The sequence below is a fragment of the Petaurus breviceps genome, unplaced genomic scaffold, assembly GCF_028583685.1.
Source record: "Petaurus breviceps papuanus isolate PSGF00001 unplaced genomic scaffold, PetGlider_PUasm1.0 350, whole genome shotgun sequence".
Classification (NCBI taxonomy): domain Eukaryota; kingdom Metazoa; phylum Chordata; class Mammalia; order Diprotodontia; family Petauridae; genus Petaurus; species Petaurus breviceps.
The window spans coordinates 746442-771425 of NW_027186199.1; the positions used below are offsets into that span (position 1 = coordinate 746442).

At 47.7% G+C, this 24984-nt stretch overlaps 2 protein-coding genes across 3 annotated transcripts in view; one reads left to right on the top strand and one right to left on the bottom strand.

The window, feature by feature from the left end:
* Window positions 1-24984, top strand: part of BOP1 (BOP1 ribosomal biogenesis factor) — a 69236-nt gene that overhangs the window by 34091 nt on the left and 10161 nt on the right. The gene's annotated exons all lie outside the window — the stretch shown is intronic.
* Window positions 18625-23940, bottom strand: SCX (scleraxis bHLH transcription factor). The gene is made up of 2 exons (XM_069097024.1): window positions 23079-23940; window positions 18625-19236 (listed from the first exon to the last, which is right to left on the bottom strand). Exons 1-2 carry the CDS (start codon window positions 23628-23630, stop codon window positions 19198-19200), a joined length of 591 nt encoding a protein of 196 aa, XP_068953125.1. The 5' UTR covers window positions 23631-23940; the 3' UTR covers window positions 18625-19197.

Consider the following 24984-nt stretch of genomic DNA (forward strand, 5'->3'; position numbering starts at 1 on the left):
AGAGAGAGAGAGAGAGAGAGAGAGAGAGAGAGAGAGAGAGAGAGAGAGTGTGTGTGTGTGTGTGTGTGTGTGTGTGTGTGTGTGTGTGTGTGTGTGTGTGTGAGATATCTTTGCCAACAAGGAACTTTGAATCTGATTGGAGAGAAAAGATGAATGTGCCGCTTTTGACTTATTCCATAGGATTCATAGAAGGGGAATCTCAAAACACATCTAGTTCATCTAGTTCACCCTTTAATTTATAGATGAAGGAATTCTGAGTCCTAGAGAGAAGTAATTTGCCCAATGTCACACTTATAGGAAGTGGCATAGCTGAGATTTGAAATCAGGTGTTTTACCTTCACATCCAGGGCTATATCCATTCTCCCCTGCTGACTCCTTAGAGCTGTCCAAAGGAAAATATGTAGAGGGCCTCTCACAGAATTATTGGACTGTGATGGGCCCCTGGAAGGCAGGAGGTATAATATTTTGTTGGATGCAAAACCCTTCTGAGTCTCCCTGGAGCTTTGGAGTAGGGCAAGGGAGTGAATAAATAATCCTTTCTCAGTGGCCCCATCTTTCGCTTATCCCTAGGACTTTTCCTTCTCTGTCATGTCCCAGTGACAGAAATGACTTGCTTCCTTGCCAAGACTGAGCTTCAGGTCTGAGTGTTTGGGGAATGGTAAGGAGGGTGTTGCCATATACAGGGTGCTTAGTTTGGGGATGGGAGGGAAGAGAACTTTAGCAGTCTGAGAGGGATGGTCTAAACAGTCTGCCCAGATCAGCAGCACTTTCTTTGCCAACTTTTGGGGCCAGAATGGAAAGTTTCCTTTTGCCCAGTGTGCATGTGTATTCAAGTATGTGGACTTGCCCTCTCTTTTCAGAGGTATGAATCCCCCAGTTTGGTGTGGATATCTACCTTGTATGCGATATATGGGGACACAGCCTCTGTATGGCCTGGCATATTTTACTTGGGACAAATACTTTGTACATGTATGTTGGAATATGTTTCCCAGTCTGAGGAATGGTGGGGATGGGTAAGGTATGTTTGTCAGAACCAGTTCTGAAGAGATAGCTTAGTTTCACAGACCCCTTTTTTCCTGCTGCATCCCTGGCATTGAGCCTCTTTCTCTGCCAAAATCCCCTCCTATAGCAATTGAGCCAGCCAGCCGAGCTGGCTTTTTCCCCACTAGACCGGGCTGGCACAATTGCATGGAAAAACAGATTGGCCTTGGGATGGCTGCTGGCACTGAGGGAGGGGAGCGGCCACGCTACTATTCCAGGCCCCTTAGCCTCTCCTTCTAACCTATCTCCCCCTCCTTTCCCCCTACTCTGTAACCTTCCAGCTCTGTCTGTGGGGTCCTAAAGGGTGAGAGGTGGGGTGTGGTGATGGGGCCCCAAAGCAAAAGGAAGCCATTAGCAGGGAGGTGTTGCTGGCTCTCTGGCTGGCCCACAGCATACCCAGAGCCCTGGCAGTGGGCTGGAGAAGGCTGGGGTGGCGTGTGTGTTATTCTGGAAGAAATGACATCAGTAGGAACTCATCTCCTTCCCCTCACTAGGGGGGAGGGAAATAGAGGGGACCCATTGCCTCTCTGAGTTGAAGAATGGAAACTCTAGCCATCATTAAATTGTGTGGGTCTCCCATCCAAGACTCTTTAGGAGGCCAGAGCTGACCTTTTCCTCGATTTGGAAATCTCAATGCCTTCTGCTCCTCCCCCTCCCCCTCTAATAGATTTTTGGTTTTCTTAGAAGCAGATATTATGTTATGACTTTAAGGGCTGACTCTCTAATAATGAGACTACATGAACAACCAAAGTATGGTCACCTCTGTTCCCCCCTCCCTGCTCCATTGCCATTCTTTTCATTCTAGAGTAGGTAAGACCAAGAGGGAGTTTGGTGTTTTGTAATTCTTCTGATTATAGACGAAGGGGCTTGAATGCCCCTCTTGATAATCTATCTGATTTTAGAACTGCCATCTGATCCTCATCTCTTGCACCCTTTTCTATCTCCTGGTCTTTCTGCCTAAAAACCAATGAAGGCTGGAGTTTTTGGGTAGCAGTGACCAGCTGTTCACCTCCCTGTCTCTTTATGTCCACCTCATACTTCTCTTCACAAAGCTGTAGCATTTTTCACAGACATGATCTCATCCGGCTGCCCAGACCCCCAGGGAGGTGGGCTAGGGGAGAGGAGGAAGGAAGGAAAGGCAGCTGCATCAGCAATAAGGATTATTCTTATACTTTCCAAGATGAGGGAAACTGAGGCACGGGGTGTCCTGTCCTTCCTCTGCTTCTCCTTTCTCACCCTTCTTGCAAGCTCTTGGACTTTGCACTACCATCTCTCCACCATCCCAGACTTTGTTGTTGCCGTTGCTGCTTCTTAATACATCTCCACAAAGCCTTATTTTTCTCTGAAGTGCAATTGGGGTCACCGGAGTTCTGCTGAAAAGTGTGGTCAGACTAGGGGGAAGGAAGTTGTCTATGCAGAGTAGAGAGACCCCGATTCCCAATATTCATCACATGAAGTGGATGATACTGGGGATAGAGTTCTTTCTGTGCTAAGAAATACCCACCTTTTCCTCCTTTCTGGGAAAAAAACATGGTCAGTGAGTCTGGTTTGGTAGGAGAGGAGAGTGCTGCCTGGCCTGAACTTGGCCTGAGGCTGAGCTCTTTGGAAGGAATGGGGGCCTATGGCTCTGGACATGCTCCCCAATTCCCCCCACCCCCAAAACTCCATTGTAACTCGAGATCCCATAGGGATGAAACCCAGGCCTATATGTGTGTCCAGGAACTACGATCCCTCTGCTCTCTAGCCAAACACCGTTAATGGCTTCTCCCGGCTACCGAACCAGCAGCTGCCTACAGTGTTGGCGGCCTCCCCCTGCTCTTGGAACACCCCCCCCCCCATTCCCCCAGCCCCCAGTTGCACTCAGAATAGGCTCGGCTGTTCTGGCAGGGGGAGCTCTCACCGCTCAGGTTTCCTGAGTTCCAGGGCCCCTCCCCATTCTGTTTGTGATCAGCCCTGAAGTACTTCTGACTCCTGTTTGCATCTTGAAAATCACTCACATCCTATCTTTATAACAGCTTCCCATCCCTAAACCCTTTCACATTCATACCTTGTCACCTGGGTAAAAGAATTTGGATCTTCTAGTTGCATTTGACCCCTTCCCCACAGGCTAAGACAGCACTTAGAGTGAGGAGACTGAGTCCCTGATAAACCCCCTTCCCCTTTGCTTTAGCTTTTTTTCTTTCCTTTCCATTAGGAAACTGAGATTTCCTTTGGCCCAGGCTAGTTGAATTGTACCATTACTAAAGTTCTTCTCAAATGCTACATCATAGAGGTGACCCTGGGTTCTTGGAGGCTCTCTGCCAGTTGTGGCAGGTCCTGCTTAACTGGGAAGGCTTCAGGTATGGCCGTAGCATAGAACTCTGACTGAGGATTAGCCTGAATGTGGCAAAACTCCTCATTTGTGATTGGAATCAATGAATCTGTCCCCCTAAATAGCAAAGTCACACAGCTTTTGAAGACATCTGATCTGTGAAGGCACTAGATTTGGTGGGAACTGGCAGCTTTTACCTCTCCTCATGGGAATTAGGCTCTTCTAGGAGCATTTTCCTACTGACTGGGAACATGAATGAATGTACGTGTGGATAGACTAGGGAACCCTAGTCCTCTTCAGTCCAGTCATTGATATTCCTTAGATGAGACACTTCATCTTGCTTCTGGGCATTTTCTCTGGCTCTCCCCCCATACCTGGAATGCTCTCCCTCCTCATCTGTACCTTCTTGCTTCCTTTACTTCAACTTCCAGATAAAATCCCACCTGCTATAAGACTGCTATAAGAACCCTGTCCTAGCTCTTAAACCTAGAGCCTTCCTTCCTTTAATTAATTTCAGTTTATCCTTGTTTGTACGCAGTTGTTTTCGTGTTGTCTTCCCCATTAAATTGTGAGCTTCTTGAGAGTGAGAGTCTTTTGCCACTTTTCATATTTCCAATGCTTAGTACAGGACCTTGATTGTAGTAGGAGCTTAATAAATGTTTTTTAACTGACTGACTCAAACCAGAGAGTTAATGGGGATCAGTAACCTTGAGTATTAGTGGGGATCCAAGGGTGATGAGTATTTTAAATTGCTTTAGAATAATCAAAGTTGGCAAGTATTTCCTATTCTCATCTCTACTAAAAGAGGATGAAGGTTTCTCCCAGCAGGTAATGGTATGAGTCTTTTACTCAGCCAAGCCATGTTGATATGGAAGAACTCTGCCTCTCTTGAAGGCAGCAATGATAAATCAAGAGAGTGGGCGTGTATGGTCACAGTTGCCCAAGTCCTCCTGTGCTGGACTCTTGGGGAGAGGGGCGGGATGCAGGTGCATATGTATGTTTTCTTTGGGGGGGGGGTGGCAGTGAAGGACAACTCTGCCTTGTCTGTTGGACCAGCCAGCCACCTGTCATTCTGTGTGCTGTTGAGGGTTGCTTTGTATTTTAAAGCCGTTTCCTTTCATCTGGTTCTTCCTTTGCTTCCAGCCAGGGAGAGAGAAGTTTCTCAGGGGAGAGAAAATGGGACATATGATTAAAGCCAACTGTGTCTTGTTGGGGGGTGGGGAGGGTATTAGGGCATTATAGTGGAGTTCTTAGGTAAAGCAAGGAATTTTCTAATTCAGAATGGTTGATTAAAGAGACATCCACTCCCCCACCCCTAGTCATTTGAGAGGCAGAGGAAGGTGGTGGATTTTCCTCTGAGGTTGGACCATGGGTTGCTAATAGCATAGATTGGATTCTGGACAGCAGAGGATCTTTGCTTTGACCCGTTGGCATATTTTGACCTGTTTGCTGCTTGGGGAATGTGACTTGGGAAGTTGGGGTAAGGGTCAGTATTTTCTGAATGCAGTTCTACCACAGAGCATCCATACTCTCTACTCTCTTTGTACCTTTTGTAACCTCTTGTTCCCAACCCCAGGGGACAAGCAGAGAGCAGTGTACTGCTCCCGGTCGTCAGGCCCAGGCACTGAGGCAGCACTTGATAAATCCTTATTGCTTGCCTGCCCACTTGTCTGCCAGCCATAGCTTTCAGGGAATCTAGAATCGAGTGAGTAGAAGGGTATTAAGCCTTTCTGTTTTCAGGAAGGGTAGAATGGTTGTTCATGAAACCCATTGTTTATGGGGGATACTTTGAGAGAGCCCAAGGTAGCCAGAAGAGTCAGATTTTTGTCATTGTAGGAGCTGAGCTATTTTGAAGGACAGAAAGCATTTGTAGTTGGTAGGACTAGATGCCAAAATGTCAGGAATCTTGAATCTGGGAAAGGGAAAGTTTCTTTGCGAACAACAGAGTAATATGGAAAGAAGGGGGGGAGGGGAACAGTGTTGGGGGAAGGGAGGAACTAGGTTGGGACAAGTTGGTGCTGCATTAATCATTTATTTGCCGGGAGAAGCTGGCTTAGAGAAAATAGGGGTGTGAGGGCTGGCCATCTTGCAGGACAGGTCTGTGCATCTGGCTCAATGTCACCTATATCAGCTTGTGTGTCATACCTTTTCATTGAAGGCCAAGTTCTTAGGGGTATATCAGTGTTTGAGGGAGGGTTGAGAGGGCAGAGGGAGAAAGTTGCAATTCTTATGTGGGTTCAAGAAGGCATGACTTGGAAGAAAGATAAAGGTTCCTGTGTGGGAATACCCCAAATACAGAACACCTCAGGAACAAGAGAAGGTAGGAATCTAAAGGAATTTCATGTCAACCTCCATGATGAAGAGCCTAGCCCATCAGGCCTGTCACTCCTCTGGAAGATGAGGGCAGGCTAGAGGTCCTGCCAAAATGTTCAAGGGAGCCCACAACTCTCCTTTGTTTTCTGAACCTATTTCTCTGTGCAGGGCTGAGTAAGGGCCAGTTGTGGTTGGTTTGTTGGCAATGATTTTTCCAGTCTCTATTGGACACTTTTTGTGTCAGTTGAAAGGAGAGAGAGGCATAGGGTGAGATAGTAGGGGGGTGTGCAGGTGATGTAGATGTGGAAAAGACATCTCTCCTTTTTGGAAAGTTCCTAGTTTCTCATGGGCTTCCCTTAGAAGATGTCTTTCTAGTCTCTCCCTATGCATTTCCTTTCCTTTGGTTTAACCCCTTGCTCAAGGGTAAGAAACTGCCCTGCTTTTTTCATGATTGGAACTAGTCGTTGGGGGATGGGGAGGGGAACAGATCCTCAGATGGAGGATAGATAATCCTGAAATAATTTCTCTTTTTTTGGAAGGTGTTTTTGTACTTACCTTTGGATTAGGGTGTGTCTAATGTTCTGAGAAACTCTCAACACTTCAGAACAAATTGTGAAACTGTTCTATGAAGAGCTAACTTGGGGAGGTAGGAGGTTTTCCAGCTTTCCTATCCTGTCCCCCTGCTCCCTGTAGGATCTCCTATGAGACTCCTATGAGTCCCCATCCCCCACTCCCACCCTGGTTTGTTTCATTTGGGGGTCAGGAAGGATAGTAAAGTAGATTTAGAGTTGGAAGGGACTTCAGAGGTCAAGGCTGGTGCTCTCATTTTGCAGGTGAGGAAACTTTGCCCCTGAGAGGTTAAGTGACTTTCTGCTAAGTATCTGAAGCAAGATGTGGAATCTAGTTTTTCTTGAATCTAAAACCCTTAGTTTTAAAGTTCTTTCTGACTTCAAGCTGTTGTGCATAATAGGCTCCAAGTAAATGTTTTTGGAATTGTTGACTAAGAACTTTATCACTTCTTTTATTTTAACTAATTATGTTAGTACTGATTTGAAAGGCAAGATTTATAGGTAGTTCAACATTGACTAATAATGGAGACTTGAGTCCTCAGACTCATGCTTTGACCACACTAGAAGGTTCCTTAAGAAGCACCTTCTAACCTTTTAAGAAACATTTATTTCAAAACCTGGGGCCATTTGGAACAGGTGAATGGTCTGAAGTTCAGGGGGTCAGGATTTGGCTGGCCAGTGTGTGGGAAGAGCTTGTCTCTCACCCGTATCCTCCAGCCAGGCAAGCTCAATGTGAATGACTGGTCCTCTTCCCCTTGGCCTCCCCCCTTTCCCCCCTTCCCCCCCCCCCAGGGGTGGGGGTGAGGGGGCGACTTGCCTTGTGCTGTTTGTCAGAGATAAAAAATCGAGGAGGAGGAATGGAAAGACAGGAGGCACAGGAAGGCAGTTTGGTCGTTTAGAGACAGAGGCACAGAATTAACGTGCAGTGGGGGAGTTGGGAATGAACACTGCCGGCATTGTAATCGGAGAGGGGGCAAGGGAAAAGAGAGAGACCGAGAGAGGGCGGCTGACCCTGTGCTCCCAGGGGACAGGTGGGGAGAGGCGGAACGAGGAGAGAGTGAAGGATTCCAGAGGTGGACTGGCTTCCTCTTTGGGCAGACAGACACAGGGAGGCGGGCAGTGGGCCAGCTCTGTACCTGCACTTCCAATCTGTAGCCCTGACAGCTGCAGCCACTTTGGGGAGGGGAGGGGGTGGGAGGGAAAGAGGAAAGGGGGGAATAGGGGGGGCGGGGGGGGGGGGAGATGCTTCAGGAGAGATTGGAAAAATCATAGCCGACATATCAACCATAACTAGCCCTTACTCAGCCCTGCATAGAGGAATGGGTTCAGAAAACAAAGGAGAGTTGTGGGCTCCCTTGACCGTTTTGGCAGGACCTCTGGCCTGCCCTCATCTTCCAGAGGAGTGATAGGCCTGGTCCTCCAGGCTCTTCTTCATGGAAGTTGACACAATTCCTTTAGAGTCCTACCTTCTCTTGTTCCTGAGGTGAAACCTGCCCTTTGCATTGTTTATTCTTCTGGCCAAGGTCAAGAAGAGTCAGTGCCCCAGCTGTCAGACATCTTGACTAGGAGGGAAGGCTGAGGGGCAAGGGGAGGGGGAGGGAAGAGTTGGTCCCTGGAGAGGAGCAGTGGGGGTTGAGGTTAGGAGTGAGGGAGTGGGCTTACAGCAGCTAAATCAGAGGGAGCAGCGGCCCTCTAGCTCCTGCCCGATCAGGGTCACATGTGTTTCCTGGCAGCATTGCAGGTGCTGAGCAGCAGCAGAGGGAGGGAGGGAGCAAGGACCTTGTGATGAATCATGTGGCGCAGGCAGCAGCTCATTCCCTAGGCCTGGGGACAGGGAGTTGATAGCTGAGGGCCCCAAGTGGAGTGTTTCCAGTCCAGTCTGGGCTCTCAAAAAGGACTGGTGAGATAGGAATGGAGTGGGGAGTTAGGCCAATCACTAGCCCCCATATCAGGGTCTCTGCCTTTCTCAGTATATTCTGAGTTGTTGTACAGTGGCGACTGTCTTACCTGAGCCCCATCTTCCCTGTCTGTATTCTCATTTGTAACCCTCAGTCTGGAGGGAACTAGCATTAACAGAGGATTCTTGCCATCTGAGGATCAATCTCCAGAAGGTGGGGAAGGATGTCTTCACTCTCAGCAGAGTCAGACTACAGGGAGGCCACAGAGGGTTTCTTGTATGTTCGAGGGACAGAAGACTGGTGTCACCTGTCACCAAGTCCCCAGCTCATTCTTCCTTTCACTGACCATTGGGTGGCCACAATCACCTTGTGAGCATTCTTTGAGAACTGATTGGGTGTAGAGGAGCCGAGAATCAAGGAATGTTCATCTTTAGCCTCCCTTCTCTGTGACCCCCTCTCTCCCTACCTTTTTCCCTCCTTTCTTTTGAAGGGTCTGGTTTGTGTTCTCGAAGCAGTGGAGGGTGACGGAGTTCTTCTCCTTCCCTCTCTGCTTACCTCCCCCCTTTCCCTCCTGCTGGCTGGCGGGCCAGGATCCCGGCTGCTACTGATGGCGCTCTCTGGGAGCAGCTGGGAACCTTGCCCGGGCTCGAAGCCCTGCCAAACTATGGAAGGAATAACAGGCTCATAGCTGCTGAGTTCTTTGGCTGGGCTGCCATGCCCTGAGGAGCCATGATGGGGGGGTTGGGAGAGACTGTTTTTCTCCCACCAACCATTATCAACCCTCCCCCACCTCAGGGGGCCTTTTGCTTGGATGGGCTTGCTGGGGATGATGATATTTAGATCTGAGGGGTACCATTTTCATGGCAGTTTCCCCTCTGCTCTTCTTGGGCCAAGTGAGAAAGAGCCCCCCCCCCATCCTTTGGAATTTTAGAGGAGAGGACTGACTCTGCATAGGTGAGAGGGGCACATCCATGGGCATATCCACGGGGGCAGGGTTTGACCAGCCCTGAAGTGATGCTTTCTCCTTGTCTTAGCTCTAATGCTGAGAGGTCATCTCCAACCCCTTGTTTTCTAGATGAGGTCACTGAGGACCAGAGAGTAGGAGTGACTTGCCCAAGGTCAAATGACTGATAAGTAGCACAGTTGGAATTCAGAGCCAGGGCCTTCGATGCTCCATCCAGTGCTCTTTTTGCTTCCAGAGTCTCCCTCCATAGTCCCCAGAACATCAGATCCTCCCCCTTCAGTGTAGTAGGAGAGGTTGAGCATGTACTCATCTTCTCCCCTTTTAACCTGTCCCTGACACAAGTAGAACTGAGAGGAGCAGGCAGCAGTTTGGCTTTACAAAGACCTTGGGGCTTGTTGGACTAATGTGCGTGGGTTTCATTAAGGAAGCTCTTGTCCCTGTTTCCTGGTTTTTCTACTTTTCCTCTAATTTGTAAGATTTTTTTAAGGTAGGCCTACAAATACAGGCTGTGAATATGAGGCTGAGCTTTTCCTTTGGCCAACTAACTGGCCCATATTAGAATTGAACCCCCTGATCCAAATAATTGAAAATGACTATAATGGAAAAAAGTATTTATTAAATTCTTACTATTTGCCAAGGATTATACCAATTAATGTTAGGAATATGAATACAAATACAGAGATGGTTTCTACCCTCAAGGAGCTTGCATTTCTTTTTTTTTTTTTTTTGCCCTTTTTTTTTGAGGGCAGTTGGGGTTAAGTAACTTGCCCAAGGTTACACGGCTAGTTTTTTTTGTGTGGGTGTTAAGTGTCTGAGGCCAGAACCAAACTCAGGTCCTCCTGACTCCGGGGCCGACGCTTTACTCACTGTGTCACCTAGCCGCCCATTTTATCACTATTTTTTTTTTAAGCAATCGGGGTTAAGTAACTTGCTCAAGGTTACATGGCCAGTTATTTCTGGGTGTGGTGCTAAGTATCTGAGCCCGGATTTGATCCCTAGGTCATCCAGAACTGGAAGAGCTTGCATTTCTAATGAGGGAAACCATTTTTATTGGGGAGTGATGGCCTGCAGCAGGTTCTGGAAAATTACTGGGGGGATGGTAAGCTGAGGTCATAAGGAGTAGAGTAATACAACCCATCCAGGAACAGTGGCAAAGCTGATTGTTTAAAAATCTCAATTAATTCAAAAGCTCATTCACATAGGACTTTAAGGTTTGCAAAGCACATATCATCTAGTACCTTACATAATCATCACAGCAGCCCCAGGAAGTAGGTGCTATCAATAACCTCATATAAATGAGGAAATTGCCCAGCATCTGTCCATGGTCATACAGTTAGGGAGTGTCTGAAGATGGGTTTGAACTCAGGTCCCCTAGATCCCAAGTCTAGTGCTCTATGTATCTAGCATGACTCCTGATGCCAGAATCCTAGGCTTCTTGCCCTAGTCTGTACCAGCTCAGAGGAACAGGTCCAAGGACGAAGAGGGACCCTAGGAAAAGTGCCAGCCCTGGGAAGAAGTGAGCTGCTGTGTCACTAGGCAAGACATTTCCTTGCCATTTCTCTTATTATGAAGCAGGAAAATGATGGGAAAATTGGAAAATGACAGGAAATGGTAGCTTCCATTCCTCCAGTGTGTCAGAGATGCCTTACCTGTGTACAGGCTAAGAAGAGTTGGGCTCTAAGCATCTAAGAGAGATGGTTAAAAGTGTGCACAGATGAAGATTGATTGCCACCTGTGTAACCTTAGCAAGTCTCTTACTCTCCCTAAGCCTTAGTTTTCTCATCTGTAAAAAGGAGGGGTTGGAAGCTGCTATGAGGTCCTTTTTAGCCTCGAGAGCTGTGATCAGAAATGGAATGTGGGAAGGGCACAGGGCATATCCAAGATAAAGGACCCTAAGAAAAATTTTGACACTGATCCCTAAGCTCTGTCATTCAGGGATACTGAACCATTTGGGGTTCTTGGTTTCTCCAAAATAGACAGGTTTGTGGCATAGGAATAAATTGTATTTGCAAACAGTTGGTACAGATCCACTCTCAGGACAGTTTTCAAGTTAAAATCTTCTTCTGGTCTCCATCTTTGCTGCTCCACTCATTAGTTTCCTTCTTGGTCTTTCACTTTTCAGTTGCTCATAACACACAGTAGAAACCCTCAGGAAAGGAGAAATGCCACCAGAGCCAGTACCCACTTTTGGAGAATGTTGGTCTAAAGAGGCTGCCGGCCTGGCAGGTTCATCCAGGGTCTGAGAACCCTTTATATATAGGGGTTCCCTCTCCTAGCTGAGGCAAATGACAGCCACTGACTCTGAGCTTGCTTGGCCATCATTCCTGGGCATGTCTTTGGAGAACTGAAGTTGGGGAGATATTAGTCCCGTTGGCTGTGCCCACCCTTCTCTGTTCCCCCTCCCCCCTCAGCCAGCTGGGGACTTATTCAGGATTAAGGAGAGGAAATCTGGAGGTGGGTTTCTCTCCGAATTGAACCTGCCATTATGATTTTTTTTATCCTGTTATATTTCTATCAATTGGACACAGCCCTTTTTCTAGCCCTTAATGGCTTTGGCTTTGAGAATTTCCTCCAAAATTACACTCATGGCTTCCTGCTTCCACAGGTCTCTGGAGCCTGCTGCTGTGCAGAGAAGCCAGGGCAGAGAGACCTCGTTAGGACAGACATTGCTCCCATCTGGGGGGGTAGGAGGGGGAGAGAGAGTGAGAGCTTGTGCATGCCTGCATCTCTGTATCTGGAGTGGGTAGATGTGTGTGTGTGTGTGTGTGTGTGTGTGTGTGTGTGTGTTTATCTCTTTATTTGTCTGGGGTGAGAGAGTGGATATATGTGTGTGTATGTATATGTGCACAAGTGCGTTTCTATGTGTGTACCTGGGGTGGGTGTGTCTAATGTCACTGTGCATTCTTACATGTGTATATTTGAGGACCAGGTTAGTTAGTAGAAAAAGCACAAAAAAAAGAAAAAGAAAAAACACAGAATTTGGAGCCAGGTTACCTGATTAACTGTTACTTACTCTGTGCCTGCACATTTTAGGCAAGTCCCTTCACTTGTCTTTATTTTCCTTGCATGTAAAATAAAACAGTCTCAGGGGCGGCTAGGTGGCTCAGTGAATACAGCACCAGTCCCGGAGTCAGGAGGACCTGAGTTCAAATTTGGCCTCAGACACTTGACACACTTACTAGCTGTTTGACCTTGGGCAAGTCACTTAACCGCAATTGCCTTACCTTCCCCCTCAAAAAAAAAAAAAGATTATAAAAAAATAAAACTGTCTCCGTGTTGGGTTTCTTTGATACAGTGACCAGAGGCTAGTCTTGGGGTTAGGAAGCCCTGTGTTCAGATTTTGCCTTTGTCACTGACCTAGCTATGGATCTTGGCAAGTCACTCACCTCAGTGTTTTCATCAAAATTGAAATGATAATAATATCTGTGGTATCTACCTACCTCACAAGGTTGTTAGGTTCAGTGAAATAATGTGTGGGAAGCACTGCAGACTTTCAAGTGTGAGTTACAATGAGGGCTTATTTTATGAACCTGGAGCTGATAGATATATTTATTCATTGAAATCCTGATAATGGGAGTTGAGGGCCTAATTTTCAGATTCCTTGTGACTGCCAATTTTTCCATCCCTTAAGACATTCTGCTCATCTCAGCCTTGGGCTGAGACACAGCCATCCAGATACTGTCCTTAAGGGACCAATCAGCACTAAGCCTAAGAACTTTTTTCCACTCCTGATTTGACTTCTGATCTATCTTCTGTCCAGGCTTCCAAAGGTCCTTTTTTTGCCAGCTTAAGAGAAGAGTGAGGTCAGTAGTGACGAGGTTACAAAGGGTGCTCTCGCACTCCTGTGGTTAGGCCCTCTGAGGTTAGGCCTTCCCGTCAATGACTCAGCCTTTGCGACTGGTCCAGGGGGTGAGGTGTCTGGACAGTCTTGATCCACACCCCCCCCCCCCCAACCCCCTCAACTCCTTGAGGAATGAACTTGGGTGTGTCTTAGAAGTTGGATCCAAGGAGTAAAGACATGGGGGGGGGGGTGTGGAATTGTAGTTCTTGCCTCAGGGGGATCTGGAAACCCCTAGGCCTACTCACAATCTCTATAGGTAAAGGATCATCTGTCCCCCTCAGTGTTACTAGGCTCTCATTCTCAGTTCAGAAGTCAGATCTTGTGGGTACTAGCTAAGATAGGAGGCATGGTAGTGTAAGATCTCTTTACCTTCCCCATTTTTACCAGGTACCTTCCCCTCCCCCACCAGCTCAGCCTTTCTTCTTGCAAGTGCCTAGTGCAACTTACTACTAAACTATAATTGTCACCTGCAGGATTTTAATGGCTGGCCAGCTGTGCAGAGTTGAGGGGAGGGAGGGGAAGGGAAGTCAGCTCTAAATCACCACTGTACTGGTGCATTTTTGCAATGGGACTGAGTCAGGAAAATAGGATTTCTCTTTAGGAGACATGTCATATGTGACACCCAGTCAGTGTGGCCAGTGGCTTCTTGAAAGCAAATTGTTGTTCTGTGGTCTTTACTGTCCTTTATAGGAGTTAAAAGAATTATCTGACTCCCATAGCCAACATTGACTTCCATTCTAAAACTAGGCTGTAGCCATGCCATGGGGGCCCAGAGTTGGGGTGGGTGATGAATAATAGGTCATAGCTATTTTAGAACTCACCCTTGTATCTGCAAAGTAGATCGGTATTGTCCAGTCTTTGAAAAATTTCCCAGGGGATGTTTTACAAAGGGATTTTTATTTAGGTATGGGTTGTACTCTGTGGCCTCTCTGGTCTCCTCCAGTTCTGAAAGGAATATTGCCCATCCTTGAAGTCAGCTAGATCTGTGTTCAGAGCCTGGGAGGTTGGCAGTAAGGAGGGTCAGAAGATCCTGAGATCATAACTGTGAAACTGGAAGGGACCTTATAGGCTAACTCTCATTTTACAGATGAGGAAACTGAGCCTCATGGAGATTAAGGGGCTTTCTAAAGCTCAAAAAGGTAATAAGTGATAGAAGGAGGATTCAATCCTAAGGCTTCTTGCTCTGAGCCCAGCTCTCTTTCCATTAGGCCATATAGACATATAGTTTACTTCTTGGGGAATGATAGTGAACATAATCAAAAGCAAAAGGCCTGGGTTAAAAAACATCAAGTGTACAGGTTCCTTTGTTTGGTATTAAAAGCTCTCCATAACTTAGTCCCTCTCTGCCTTTGCAGTCTTCTTACCCCTTTCTCCCTGACATATTTTCTTCTTCCCAGTGACCCTGACCTCCTGGTTGTTCCACAAACAAGATGCTCCAACCCTCATCTTGGGGCATTCTTTCTGGCTGGAAATCCCCCTCGCCTGGAGTGCTTTCCCTCCTCAGGTCTCAGCTACTGTCCCACCTTCTCCAGGAAGCCTTTCCCAACTCCTCTTAGTTCTAGTGCCTTTTCTCTGCTAATGATTTCCCATTCTATCTCACATGGAGCTTGTTTGTGTGTATGTTTGCTTGTTGTCTCCCTCATCAACTTGTGAGCTCCTTGAGGTTTTTAGATGTTGAAGGACTGTCTTTTGCCTTTTTTGAATCCCCAGTGCTTAGCACACTGCCTGGTACATAGTGGATTTTAATAAGTGCTTACTGACCATTGACTAGGAGAGATAGGGTTAGACAGTGGTTCGTGTGGAAAAACTTTGAATTTTGTGTTCTTCTATGGAGAAACTCTCATTTTTGACTTTGTGCACCCAGTGGCTGGCACATAGTAGGGCTTAATAAATACTTATTGCATTGAATTGACTGAGTGGAAGAAATAGGATTGTGAATCTAAAGTTGAAAGGGACCATAGAGGCCATCCAGATTCCTCATTTTGCCATTGAGGAAACTGAGGCTCAGGGGGCTGATACTGTACTACTGTGCCTCCTCATAAGTAACTTGGCAGCCAAAAAAGCTAATGCAATCTTAGGTTGCATTAATAGAAAAGTAATCATTTGAAATTGGTATTGACATAGTATGTTGTTAGAGGTGGTGTGGTATAATGGGTAAAGAGCTGACCTGAGACAAGGAAGACATGGGTTCAGGTACTGCCTCTGATATTGTATGACTTTCCTGGGCAGGTTACTTACCTCTCAGGAATGTAGGCAGCCCTCTAAGATTTGGAGTTGCAGAGAGGTTGCCTGCCTGCTTTGGAAGAGGGAGTTTTGTCAACTGAGAGTTCCCCATGGCAGTGAAATCACAGGTGCAATCACTGTGCTGAGAGTACATTAAAGTTTGCAAAATGCTCTAAATACATGATCTCATTTGAGACTTACAATAACTCTTTGAGGTGGATAGTATGGTTGTTGTATTCATTTTGAAGATTAGGAAACCAAAGTTGAGAGAGGTGACCTAAGTGATTTGTCCAGGTCACCCAGTTTTTAGATGTTGAAGGTTGAATTTGAACCTGCATAGTTCAGTGTAAAAGGGCACCAAATTTGGAGTCAGTGAAACTGGGTTCAGATGCCAGTTCTCACTGCGTGTTAGTTTGACAAAGTCCTTTAGTCTGGCCCTCAGTTTCCTCACTTGTATCATGAGGGTGTTGGACTAGATGACCTCTACAATCCTTTCCATTTCTTTTTATGATTCTGAGTTTCCTGACTTTTAGTCCCAGTATGCCATCAGTTGTGACACAGTGCCCATTTACGGAGACAGCAGTTCCTCTGTCCTCAGCCTTGGGTCAATCACAACTGGAATATTGATTCATTTGGTTCAGTTCTGAGTTCACTTTCCACATTTGGAAATGGTATTGACGTATCCCTCGGAAGGAAGGTCATCAGAATGGTAAGAGGAAACTTGGGGTATTTAGTTTGGAGAAGAGAATACTTAGGGGCATGACAATTATTGTGGAGGATGGATTAAACTTACTCTGCTTGGCCCCAAAGGGCAGGACTAGGAAAAATGGGTGGAAATTGTAGGGAGACCAATTACAGCTTCATATAAGTACAAACTTCCTAACAATTAGGGCTGTCTAGTGCTAAAGTAGAATGAGCAGTCTCAGAAGGCAGGGAGTTCCTCCAAGATGGTTTGGTAGAAAGGCTGCTTCCCACTACCCTACTGATGTGGGCTCAGCACTTCACTGCTCTTTATTCACTGTGGGATCTTGCCCAAGTCATTTTACTTCTGGGTTAAAAGATGCCTGATGTGGCTAAGGGCTTTCTAGCCCTGATATTCTGTGCTTATTCAAGTCGATGACCACTTGTCCAAGACATCAGAGAAGGGTTTCCTGATTGGGTATGGCTAGAATAAGTGACTAGGGTCCCTTCCACCTCTTCAGGATTGCCTCTTGTGGCTTTGGCTTCCAGCAGTAACCTCATGGCTGTGAGGAATGGGTATTCAGAGAAAAAGGGGGTGGGGGCGGTGATGAATCGAGCACCACTTAGGCACCATCTCAAATTGCTGCAGAGCTATACCCTGCTAATGTAGATCAGATCCGTGACAGGGCTGGACCCCACCCTGGGCCACTGCCTGCTGAGACCAAGTGACTGGAAATACTAGGGCTAGATCCACTCAGGACCCTTCCATCTTTGTGAAGGCTGTATTTGGAGTGTGGGTTTAGAGAAGCCCTCTGTGGGCTTGGGCCCCTTTCCCACTGTGCTTCTCTCTGTGAAAACATATCTGGGGGGTGTGTTTAGTTGAGGGACTGGGTTTGAATCTGCTTTCAGGTACTTCTTAGCCTTGTGATCATGGTCAAGGGACTTAACTTCTCAAAACCTCGGTTTCCTCATCTATAAAGTGGGGATAACAACTTTAGCATATACTTCACAGGGTTCTTATGAGATTAAGCACTTTTCAAATCTTAAAGTACCAGATGTTGTTATTATTAGAGTTCCCACCTGACTGTATGTACCTAGCTCCTATGTCCCTCTCTTAGGGCTCACTTGTCCTGATCATACTGCAGACTTGATCTGTGTAATCTCCTATTCTTTCCCTGACAAGGTATGAAGCCTCTCTGTTTCTGGGCCTAAAAGGTTGAGCTGCAGGTAGGAACCTTTTCAAACTCTCATTTCTCCAGTTTTTAAAAGTCTGAAAACCAACTCCACATTAGGGCAGACTGCTGCTGCAGAAGAGAGGAGGAAGGCTTGCCATTTCAGGGTTCTGAATGGAAACCCTGCTCCACACATGCTCGTGCACGCACACACACACACACACACACACACACACACACCCCCCCCTCCCCTCTTCAGAACTTGGGGCCTTGTGCGTTCATCGCCCAACAGGAAAACCTCTTCTTATGCTTATTCTACAAATGGGTCACCAGGGCTAGGACTGTGGAAAGACCTCCACTGGGAGGTCTGGATGAAGTGTTAGCTTCTTTACCCCTCTGGGTGTGGGCAGAAGAAGGGGGAATAAATGGTATTACTTTTCTACGTTTTGATCTTACCTTACACATCCCTTGCAGAACCAACTCTGTGGGAAAAGAATATTTGTAGGTGCAAGGATGCTTCCTGGTGCTTCTTCAGGGGTTGGAGTAGGGCAGAACAAAAGCTTACCAGGCCAGCCTCATCAAGGGAATTTCCTCAAAACTAGCCACCACTTCACCCTTACCAGGGTTTGTTTTCCTTTGGGAGGTAGTCCAGAGTTTTGAGCTTTATCAGACTCCCTGGCATGCCCCTACGACTCTGCCACCCAACCTGGATGTGTTCTCTGTTTCTATCATTTTCTCCATCCCTTAGTGTGATATCCCTCCTTTCTTGGTCTTATTCTGTCTCTACATCTTTTTTTTTTTTTTTTTACCATCTTTGTCACTCCTTTCTGTGTCTCCTCCTCTTTCTGTCCCTCCCTGCAGCAACCTCCTTCCTAACCCTGCTTTCCATTCCCCTTACCTGCATGTGTCCCTGGTCTGTTTTCTTCAAGTTCCCTTTCTTTCAGTAGGATGCCGTCTGTTACCTGAGCAGGGCAAAACCTTCCCTGGAAGTTGTTGGTGCAGGTAGCTGGCCTGGGGCACAGGAACTATTAGTATAAACAGAACCCTGAGAATTAGTAATCTGTCCCTTTGGGAAGGCCCTGCCTCTATATCTCAATTTATACTACACCCCCACCAGCAGTGGGTCTAGAAGCAGAGGTGGGGAACCTGCAATCTCAAGGCTACATGTAGCCCTCTAAGTCCTCAAGGGCAGCCCATTGATTGAATTCACACTTTACAGAACAAATGCCCTTAATGAAAGAATTTGTTCTGTAAAACTTGGACTCAGTCAAAATGTCACACCCAAGGACCTAGAGGACCAGATGTGGCCTTGAGGCTGCAGGTTCCCCACCCCTGATCTAAATAGAGGCTTCCAGTTGTCCTTAGGGGTGAGCCCTTTAGCCTTAGTGGATCTTTCCTGACTGGTGACTGAGGGATGACAGGTTTGGGAAAGAGATCCCTATGTTAGAATTTCCCTTTAGGGCAGAATTCTGACTAGAAAACTTCCAAGGCCATTGGTTGTGAAGGTGTGTTAGGAACAAGGGTAAAGAGGGACTTGGAATGGAGGTAGTTGTTTAACCTCCATGCTTGGGCCCCACTATTTTAATTTTTAATTATACAAATGACTTGGACTTTATATTATTGTATCAATGACATGAAACACCAGCATGTATTGATTCAGAAAGAAAAATCAGGTCAGGAAGTCAGAATTCAGAATAGTTTAAAGTTCTTCAGTGACCAGAAAGCCATGAGGGCTGGGGTCTTTAGGGAGAGAATGCTTAACTCTTGGTTAAGGTAGTGGGTGGGGAGAGTGTATGCAAACAATCCTCTCCTCCTCACCCCACTTTCTTTTCCTTTTTCCTCTCCCAGGCACAGCTGATTTGGCTGATGGCCTCGTTCTGAGGTAGAGGGCACAGTCTTCCTTAGTCAGTCAATGAGTGTCCACCATACAGGGTTCTTTTCCTTTCTGTACAGTGCTCTTAGTGTGTCAAGAACTCACAGTCTGTTTCATGATAGGAGGGAGGTTCATCCAAACAGCTAAGTATAGTTCAGAGGACTGAGACCTGTATCCTCAGAGGGTCCAGAGATCAAGGGGGCAGATGTATAACGTGTGTGACTTTTTTTTCTTCTTTCCTTTGTCTCCATTTGCTGTCATCTCCCCTTCTTCTGCTTTCCCACCCCCTTCCCAGAGTTGACCTTTGTCTCCTAACTCCGGATCGCAGTCTTCCTGTCCCGGTCTTTACTCTAGAAAGGAGAGTGAAAGTACAGTTAGGAAATTGGGGGTAAGGGAATAAAAGGAAGACATGTTGTGAAGAATGGGTGGGATTTGGAGGCCCCAAGGGAGCTATTTCACCCCCATATGTACATCGACCATGGTTCTTAGGTCAGACGGATGGAATGCCCTCCCCTTGGACTGGCCTCACCATGGGGTTGGCAGGTCATGATGAGAGGGGTTGCCCTAAAGGCCTAGTCGTTTCTCCTTCCTTTTGAAAGCCAGGTCCTGGTCCCCTCCCCCTACCTAGCTGGGTCTGTCTGCTTTGGGGGGTGTAAAGGGGAAACTTTTCCTAAGTCCCCCTGCCTCCTTCCATGCAGACCGCCTCGTCTCGTCTCTCGTTACCACAGTTTGGGGAGGGGGAGACTGTAGTGGGAGGGGGGGCTGCAGAACAGAAATTGTAAAATTAAATTTCCCAGATGTTCAGGCCCCAGGAGCTCGCTCTCGTGCTGTCTGGAGAGGAAATGGGGATTGGGAAAAGCCCGCCTCGTATTTTTTCCCCTCTCACCTTGCCTTTCCGGTACCACCAAGTGCAGGAAGGACCATAAATTACTAGACTCTGGGGCTGGCCCATCTCCCTGATAGTGCAAGGGGGTGAGGTGAGGACCCTGGAGGCTGTTCTTTCAGCCCCCAGACTGCTTCCTCAGCCCTTTGTCCCATGGCTCTCCCTTCCTCTCCTCTTTTCTTCTCTTCTCTCTGCCCCCTCCCCTACTCTTGGTTCCATGACCCGAGTCTATAACAGTTTGGTAGTAATTTACTTTTGGGTCCCTGAAGTTCTTCACTTTGGCCTATTTGTTCACACAGCCTCAAATTTATTTGTCATTAGCAAGAAAGGGAAATAGCTGGGCACTTCTCAGATGGGGTCAACAGCCCCACACCTTCAGGCCAGAATTCACTTCCCTGGGTCATGGGTTCTTTCCCCTTATGTAGACCTGGCCAGTGGTACCTGAGGTAGGATTGTGGGGGCAGTTTTGTCTCTCCAGGATAGGGAAAAAATGCAAGGTCTCTTCTGGTTGTAGGGGAAGGAGTGGGAACCTTTTCCTAAGTAAAGTAAGCAACTAAACAGGAGCTGTCCAAAGGGATTTTACTGCTGGGGGGTGAGGTGTGGGGAGCTGGTGGGGCACTAAAAACAATTATCCGAAGGTGAAAAAGAAGCCTCTTTGGTAGCACTGCTTGGGATCCCCTTGCCTCTGGGCTGTCACTGAGTGACGCTGCCTTTTCCTTGAGTAGTCCCTACTCTTTCTCATTTTCCTGCCTCCCTCTGTCTGGTCTGTGTGTCAGTGATGTTGATAGTTTCCACAGCCTGTTTGTTGCTTTGTGGAATGGGTTCTGGCCTTGTTCCTTTCCTAAGCAACGGAGGGAGGGTTTATCTGAACTTGCTGGTCAGTCAGTCATTTACTGAAAAGTGACCCAGTGTGAGCAAGAGGCCTTCACTTGTTCCTTAGGCCATTCTGATCCCAACTCTCTTTTCTTTATCCCTGGTTCTGCTGTTATGATTTCTCCCCATTCCTCCCTCCTTATTCTTACCTGGTGTGAAGTCAGCCACCTTTTTCTGAGAGGCAAGTCACTTAGCTTCTCAGTGCTCTGGGCAACCCTCTAGAATCATTAGTTGCCATTTAAATTGGTAGAGGAAGTTTCCTTGCCTGGGAGTTCCAATACCATTGCAATCCTATGTTGTATCCTTATTCCTAACATTCTCTTGTCGCCTTTCCACATATCCCCAGCAGTACTCTGCAGCTATCTCTTGATCTATCTAAGCTCTTGTCCTAATGTCTTCCTGTGCCATCTGGTCGGTCTCCAGGTAAGTACCGTTGGTCAGACCTGAATCTAAATCTCTTGAGCCACAGATCTTCTCCTCACTTCTAGCAACTTCTCTCCTTCCTAGAAGATGTCTCCCTCTCAAGCTGTATTCAACCTCAATTCTCATCTCCCTCAAAGATTTATGCTATCTCCCACCTTCCTACGTACTCTGTGATAATCCCTGGACTTTTTGTCTTTGGTGGAGTAGCATTGCAGTACACAGCTCTACTTTGCTCCAGAGAGTTAAATATATTGATAGGCCCCTCCTACGGACTCCCATAATTCCTGAGTCCTGTAGCAGATTAGACCACCTGGTTCTGTTTACCTTGTTGGGAAAGGTGTAGGGGAAAGAACCCAGGAACTTCCCCTAAATTTATTTGGGTTAGTGGATCTCAGCAGCTGTGTCAGTCTTTCTTAAAATCTTCCAAATCTGCCTTTTCCTTCCCAACATGTTTTATTTCAGTCAGAGGCTTGGCTCTCTTCTCTTCCTTTGCCATCTTTTGGAGTCTCATTTGCTGTGCTCTCCCATTCTTTCTGGGGATAGGGCTTTTAAAGTAAAAGGTGTAGGGGTAGGATTACAGGTGGTTTGGGGAATAAAGGGCATGCTCCTGGAGTCTCCTGTTAAGAACCTTCACATCTAAGAAATGTGAGAGGAGCTAGTTTTAGAGAGAGGCTCTGGCTGCCCCCAGACCCTTTCATATTTCCAGTTGGAGCAGACTTGGGAGGAGAGGAGAAGAACAGCTTTGATGCTGAGACCTGTTCTCTCCAGACTCCTCCTTTTTATCTGCTGGACTTGGTAGGTATTTGGTGTGACTTCCCACTTTTTAGCTCTGGTCTCATTCATGTGCATTCTCTCTGTCTCACTATCTCTATCTCTCTGTTTTCTCTCCCCCATCTTTCCCTTTCTCTCCTCCTTCCTCCTTCCCTCCCTCCCACAAGACTGAGAAATCTGGATTTAGGGAGTGTACACCACCATCTGCACCTACTCTGGGGGATTGTAGGTTCCCATAAACTTGTCCCACAAGTCTCATAGTTTTGGTTAGCAAGAAGGGAAGATATAGGGTCCTCACCTGGATGGGGATTTATCTGTCCTATGGTTATGGTGTATCAGGGATGGAGGCATAGGAGAGGGGGCCTTTCCAATAATAATGCACGCTGTATATTAACAGAGACAGGGAAGTAGAAGGAGCTGGGTGGAGTGACTGAGAGACTAGAGTTGGCTTTGTGGGGTCCCCTGAAGAAGGGATACAAAAGCACAGCACCCTTTGTAAGGTTGGTCCGAGGTAGTGGGTTAGGGTTGGAGGTAAATGTGGTTGGCTCAGAAGGCCTCTAGGTAGAAGCACCTTAGTCCAGGTCCTGCTGGAGGATGAGTTTCAGATAACTCTGGAGTGGCCACAGCTGGCTTGGATTTAATGGGCTCCCCCAGGCCTTAGCTTCCGAGGAAACTGGGTCGCATTAATGAGATGAATTACTGCCCCCCCCCACCCTCTCCAAGCCCAATAGCTGATCATCCTAGCCTAAGGGATGTTGGTGTATGACGGTCATACTCTTGTTCATTTGTCTCCCTCAGCAACAGGGGCTGAGGCAGGGGAGAGACTGTCAATGATCTGTTCTTGTCCATCTCTGTGGAACTGACTTGGGCAGGGCTTCCCCTGGAAGCCCTCCGGAGAGGTCACAGTTGAGTTTGCTAGAGCCAAGCAGAGTTCTCACTTTATCCCTTCAGTATCTGACTAGTTAAGGACAATATAATAAGGACATAAGAAATCAAGATCAATACCTGCCTTGAGGGGTCTTTAGGAACCACCCTGCTTAGCCACTTCCCAGCCTAGCCGTGGTGGGCACCTTCTGAGCATGAGACTACTTTCTCTAGCCTCCTCCAACTAAAAATTCTTGTGGTCCTCAGCCTAGCTCCAGGAAAAAGCTGGGAACCATGGTTTTCTTCTCTTGACTTTGAGCACGCCACCCCTAATAAACAAACATGTGCATATAATTCCAAAGCAAATTTGCCACTCACCAACTTTCTCTGGTTGCTGAGGCAGAAGGTGCAGATCTGTTTGGGCTGGGAGTTCTCGCTGTCCCGAGGTGGTGGAGGTGGCGGTGGACTCGCTCCCCCAGCATGGTGATAGAAGGCTGGTGTGGAATGGCAGGGCTGCCCATCTCCACAGGCCTCACCCACCAGCAGCACGTTGCCCAGGTGGGAGATGTAGCTGGATGCCAGCCTCAGCGTCTCAATCTTGGACAGTTTGCGGTCTGCAGGCTCTGTGGGTATGAGGGTGCGCAAGGCAGTGAAGGCAGTGTTGACACTGTTGGTGCGGTCCCGCTCTCGGGCATTGGCTGTGTGCCTCTGCCGGGGCTCGCGGCTCAGACGCCCCCCACTACTACTCCCCTTCTTGCCTCCTGCACGCCGCTTAGAGCCCTTAAGGCCAAAGCCATCAGTGTCAAGGTGGTAGGGCTTCTCATCCGAGCCTGAACTCTCACTCCCATTCTCATCATCCTCTGACAGCATGCTGATCTCAGGATATAGATACCGGCTGGGGGGTGCTGAGCGCAGCATGGCAAAGGACATGGTGAAGGCTGGGGGGTGGGGGCACAAGGGCCAAGTGAGATTGAGGTTAAAGGGCTTGAGGATTGGCCACAGGCCCTCAACTCTGGCCACAGCTCATGCCTCCTGCCTCTCTCCTTTTGGTCTTTAGGGGATGGAAGTGTTTTCTTCTGTTCAGTGATATCTTCTGTGGGCAGGGGTGCCTTCAGGTCTCCAAAGGAGGAGTTAAGTCCTAGTTTTCTCAGGGTCTGAGGTAGAGGCTTCTATGGCAGCCCTGAGTTGCTGCTGCTGCTGCTGCTGTTAGTGCTGTCTCCTCAGCACACATGTGCATCTTAAGACTGAGCGTGGCAGGAGCCAGCAGCTTTATAGCCTCGGCATCCGCCAGCAGCTCAGCACAGGGCGGTCAGCCTAGCCCCTCCCCCACAGCACACACAGCTCCCTCCCACTGCCTGGAACTGACTCAGGGGGGCTCCTCAGAGTACCACAGCCTCCCTTTTTCCCTCCCTCCTGAGGTTGTGTGTTTGTGTAGAAGAGAGTCAGGGCTTTCCCATGTGGAAAGGGCCACCCTTCTGGGCACCTTCATAGAATAGCTCATCTGCCTAGTTTTTACTCTCCTTGGAGTTTGGGCCGCAGAGGCAGCCACAGTCCCCAGAGTACCTTCCCTAGCAGGGATAATGGGGGAAGGGAGGGAGTAGGGGAAGGGAAGACTTGCTGGTCACTGATAGGGTTAGTGTGTTTCTCTGACTTGGTATATTGGGGAGTGGAGGTTCTCCGGGATCAGTGCTGGGGTACAGGAATCTTCCCCAACCGCTGTTGGGAGGCAAGGTTTGTAGAGATGGTAGGTAAGCTCAGGGTGCTGGTTGGAGGATGGCTTTTTCTGATCATTGGAGCAGTGAGGAATGGTAGTGGGGTGCCTCCTTCCTGTGCTGGGGCGAGACTTGGGGCCCTGAGTACATGTGTATGAGAGGTATTAAGGAATGGAAAGGTGTTGGGGCAGCTGTGAAAACCCAAGAGAGTCTTCTCAGCACCGTTGGGAGGGAAGAAGGGGGTCAAATAACATCAGTGACCTGTTTCTCTCTACCCCTTCTTCCCCCCCCCCCCCACCCCCGCCCCTCCCCTCTGAACACACACACTCACCCCAGCATGACCAAACTAACCCAGCTGCCATATGAGGAATGGCCAGAGTATTAACTCCTTCAGGGCCGAGGGCTTCCCTTTTCTTTTAAGGTCTCAGAGCTGGAGGCAGGGATAAATTTTTTTTAGAGCAGGCTAGCTAGGGGACAGTGTTTTTTTTATGTCTAACACATGCACATATATGTTCCTTCCCTCACATACACACCATCTCTTTTGGGCCAGTAGTTTATACACATCCTGTGTC

Coding starts and splice junctions, on each gene's coding strand:
- SCX (XM_069097024.1), bottom strand. CDS start 23,630: ATGTCCTTTGCCATGCTGCGCTCAGCACCCCCCAGCCGGTATCTATAT. Junction 19,237..23,078: donor TCAGCAACCAGAGAAAGTTG/GTGAGTGGCAAA, acceptor TCTCCTTTCTAG/AGTAAAGACCGGGACAGGAA.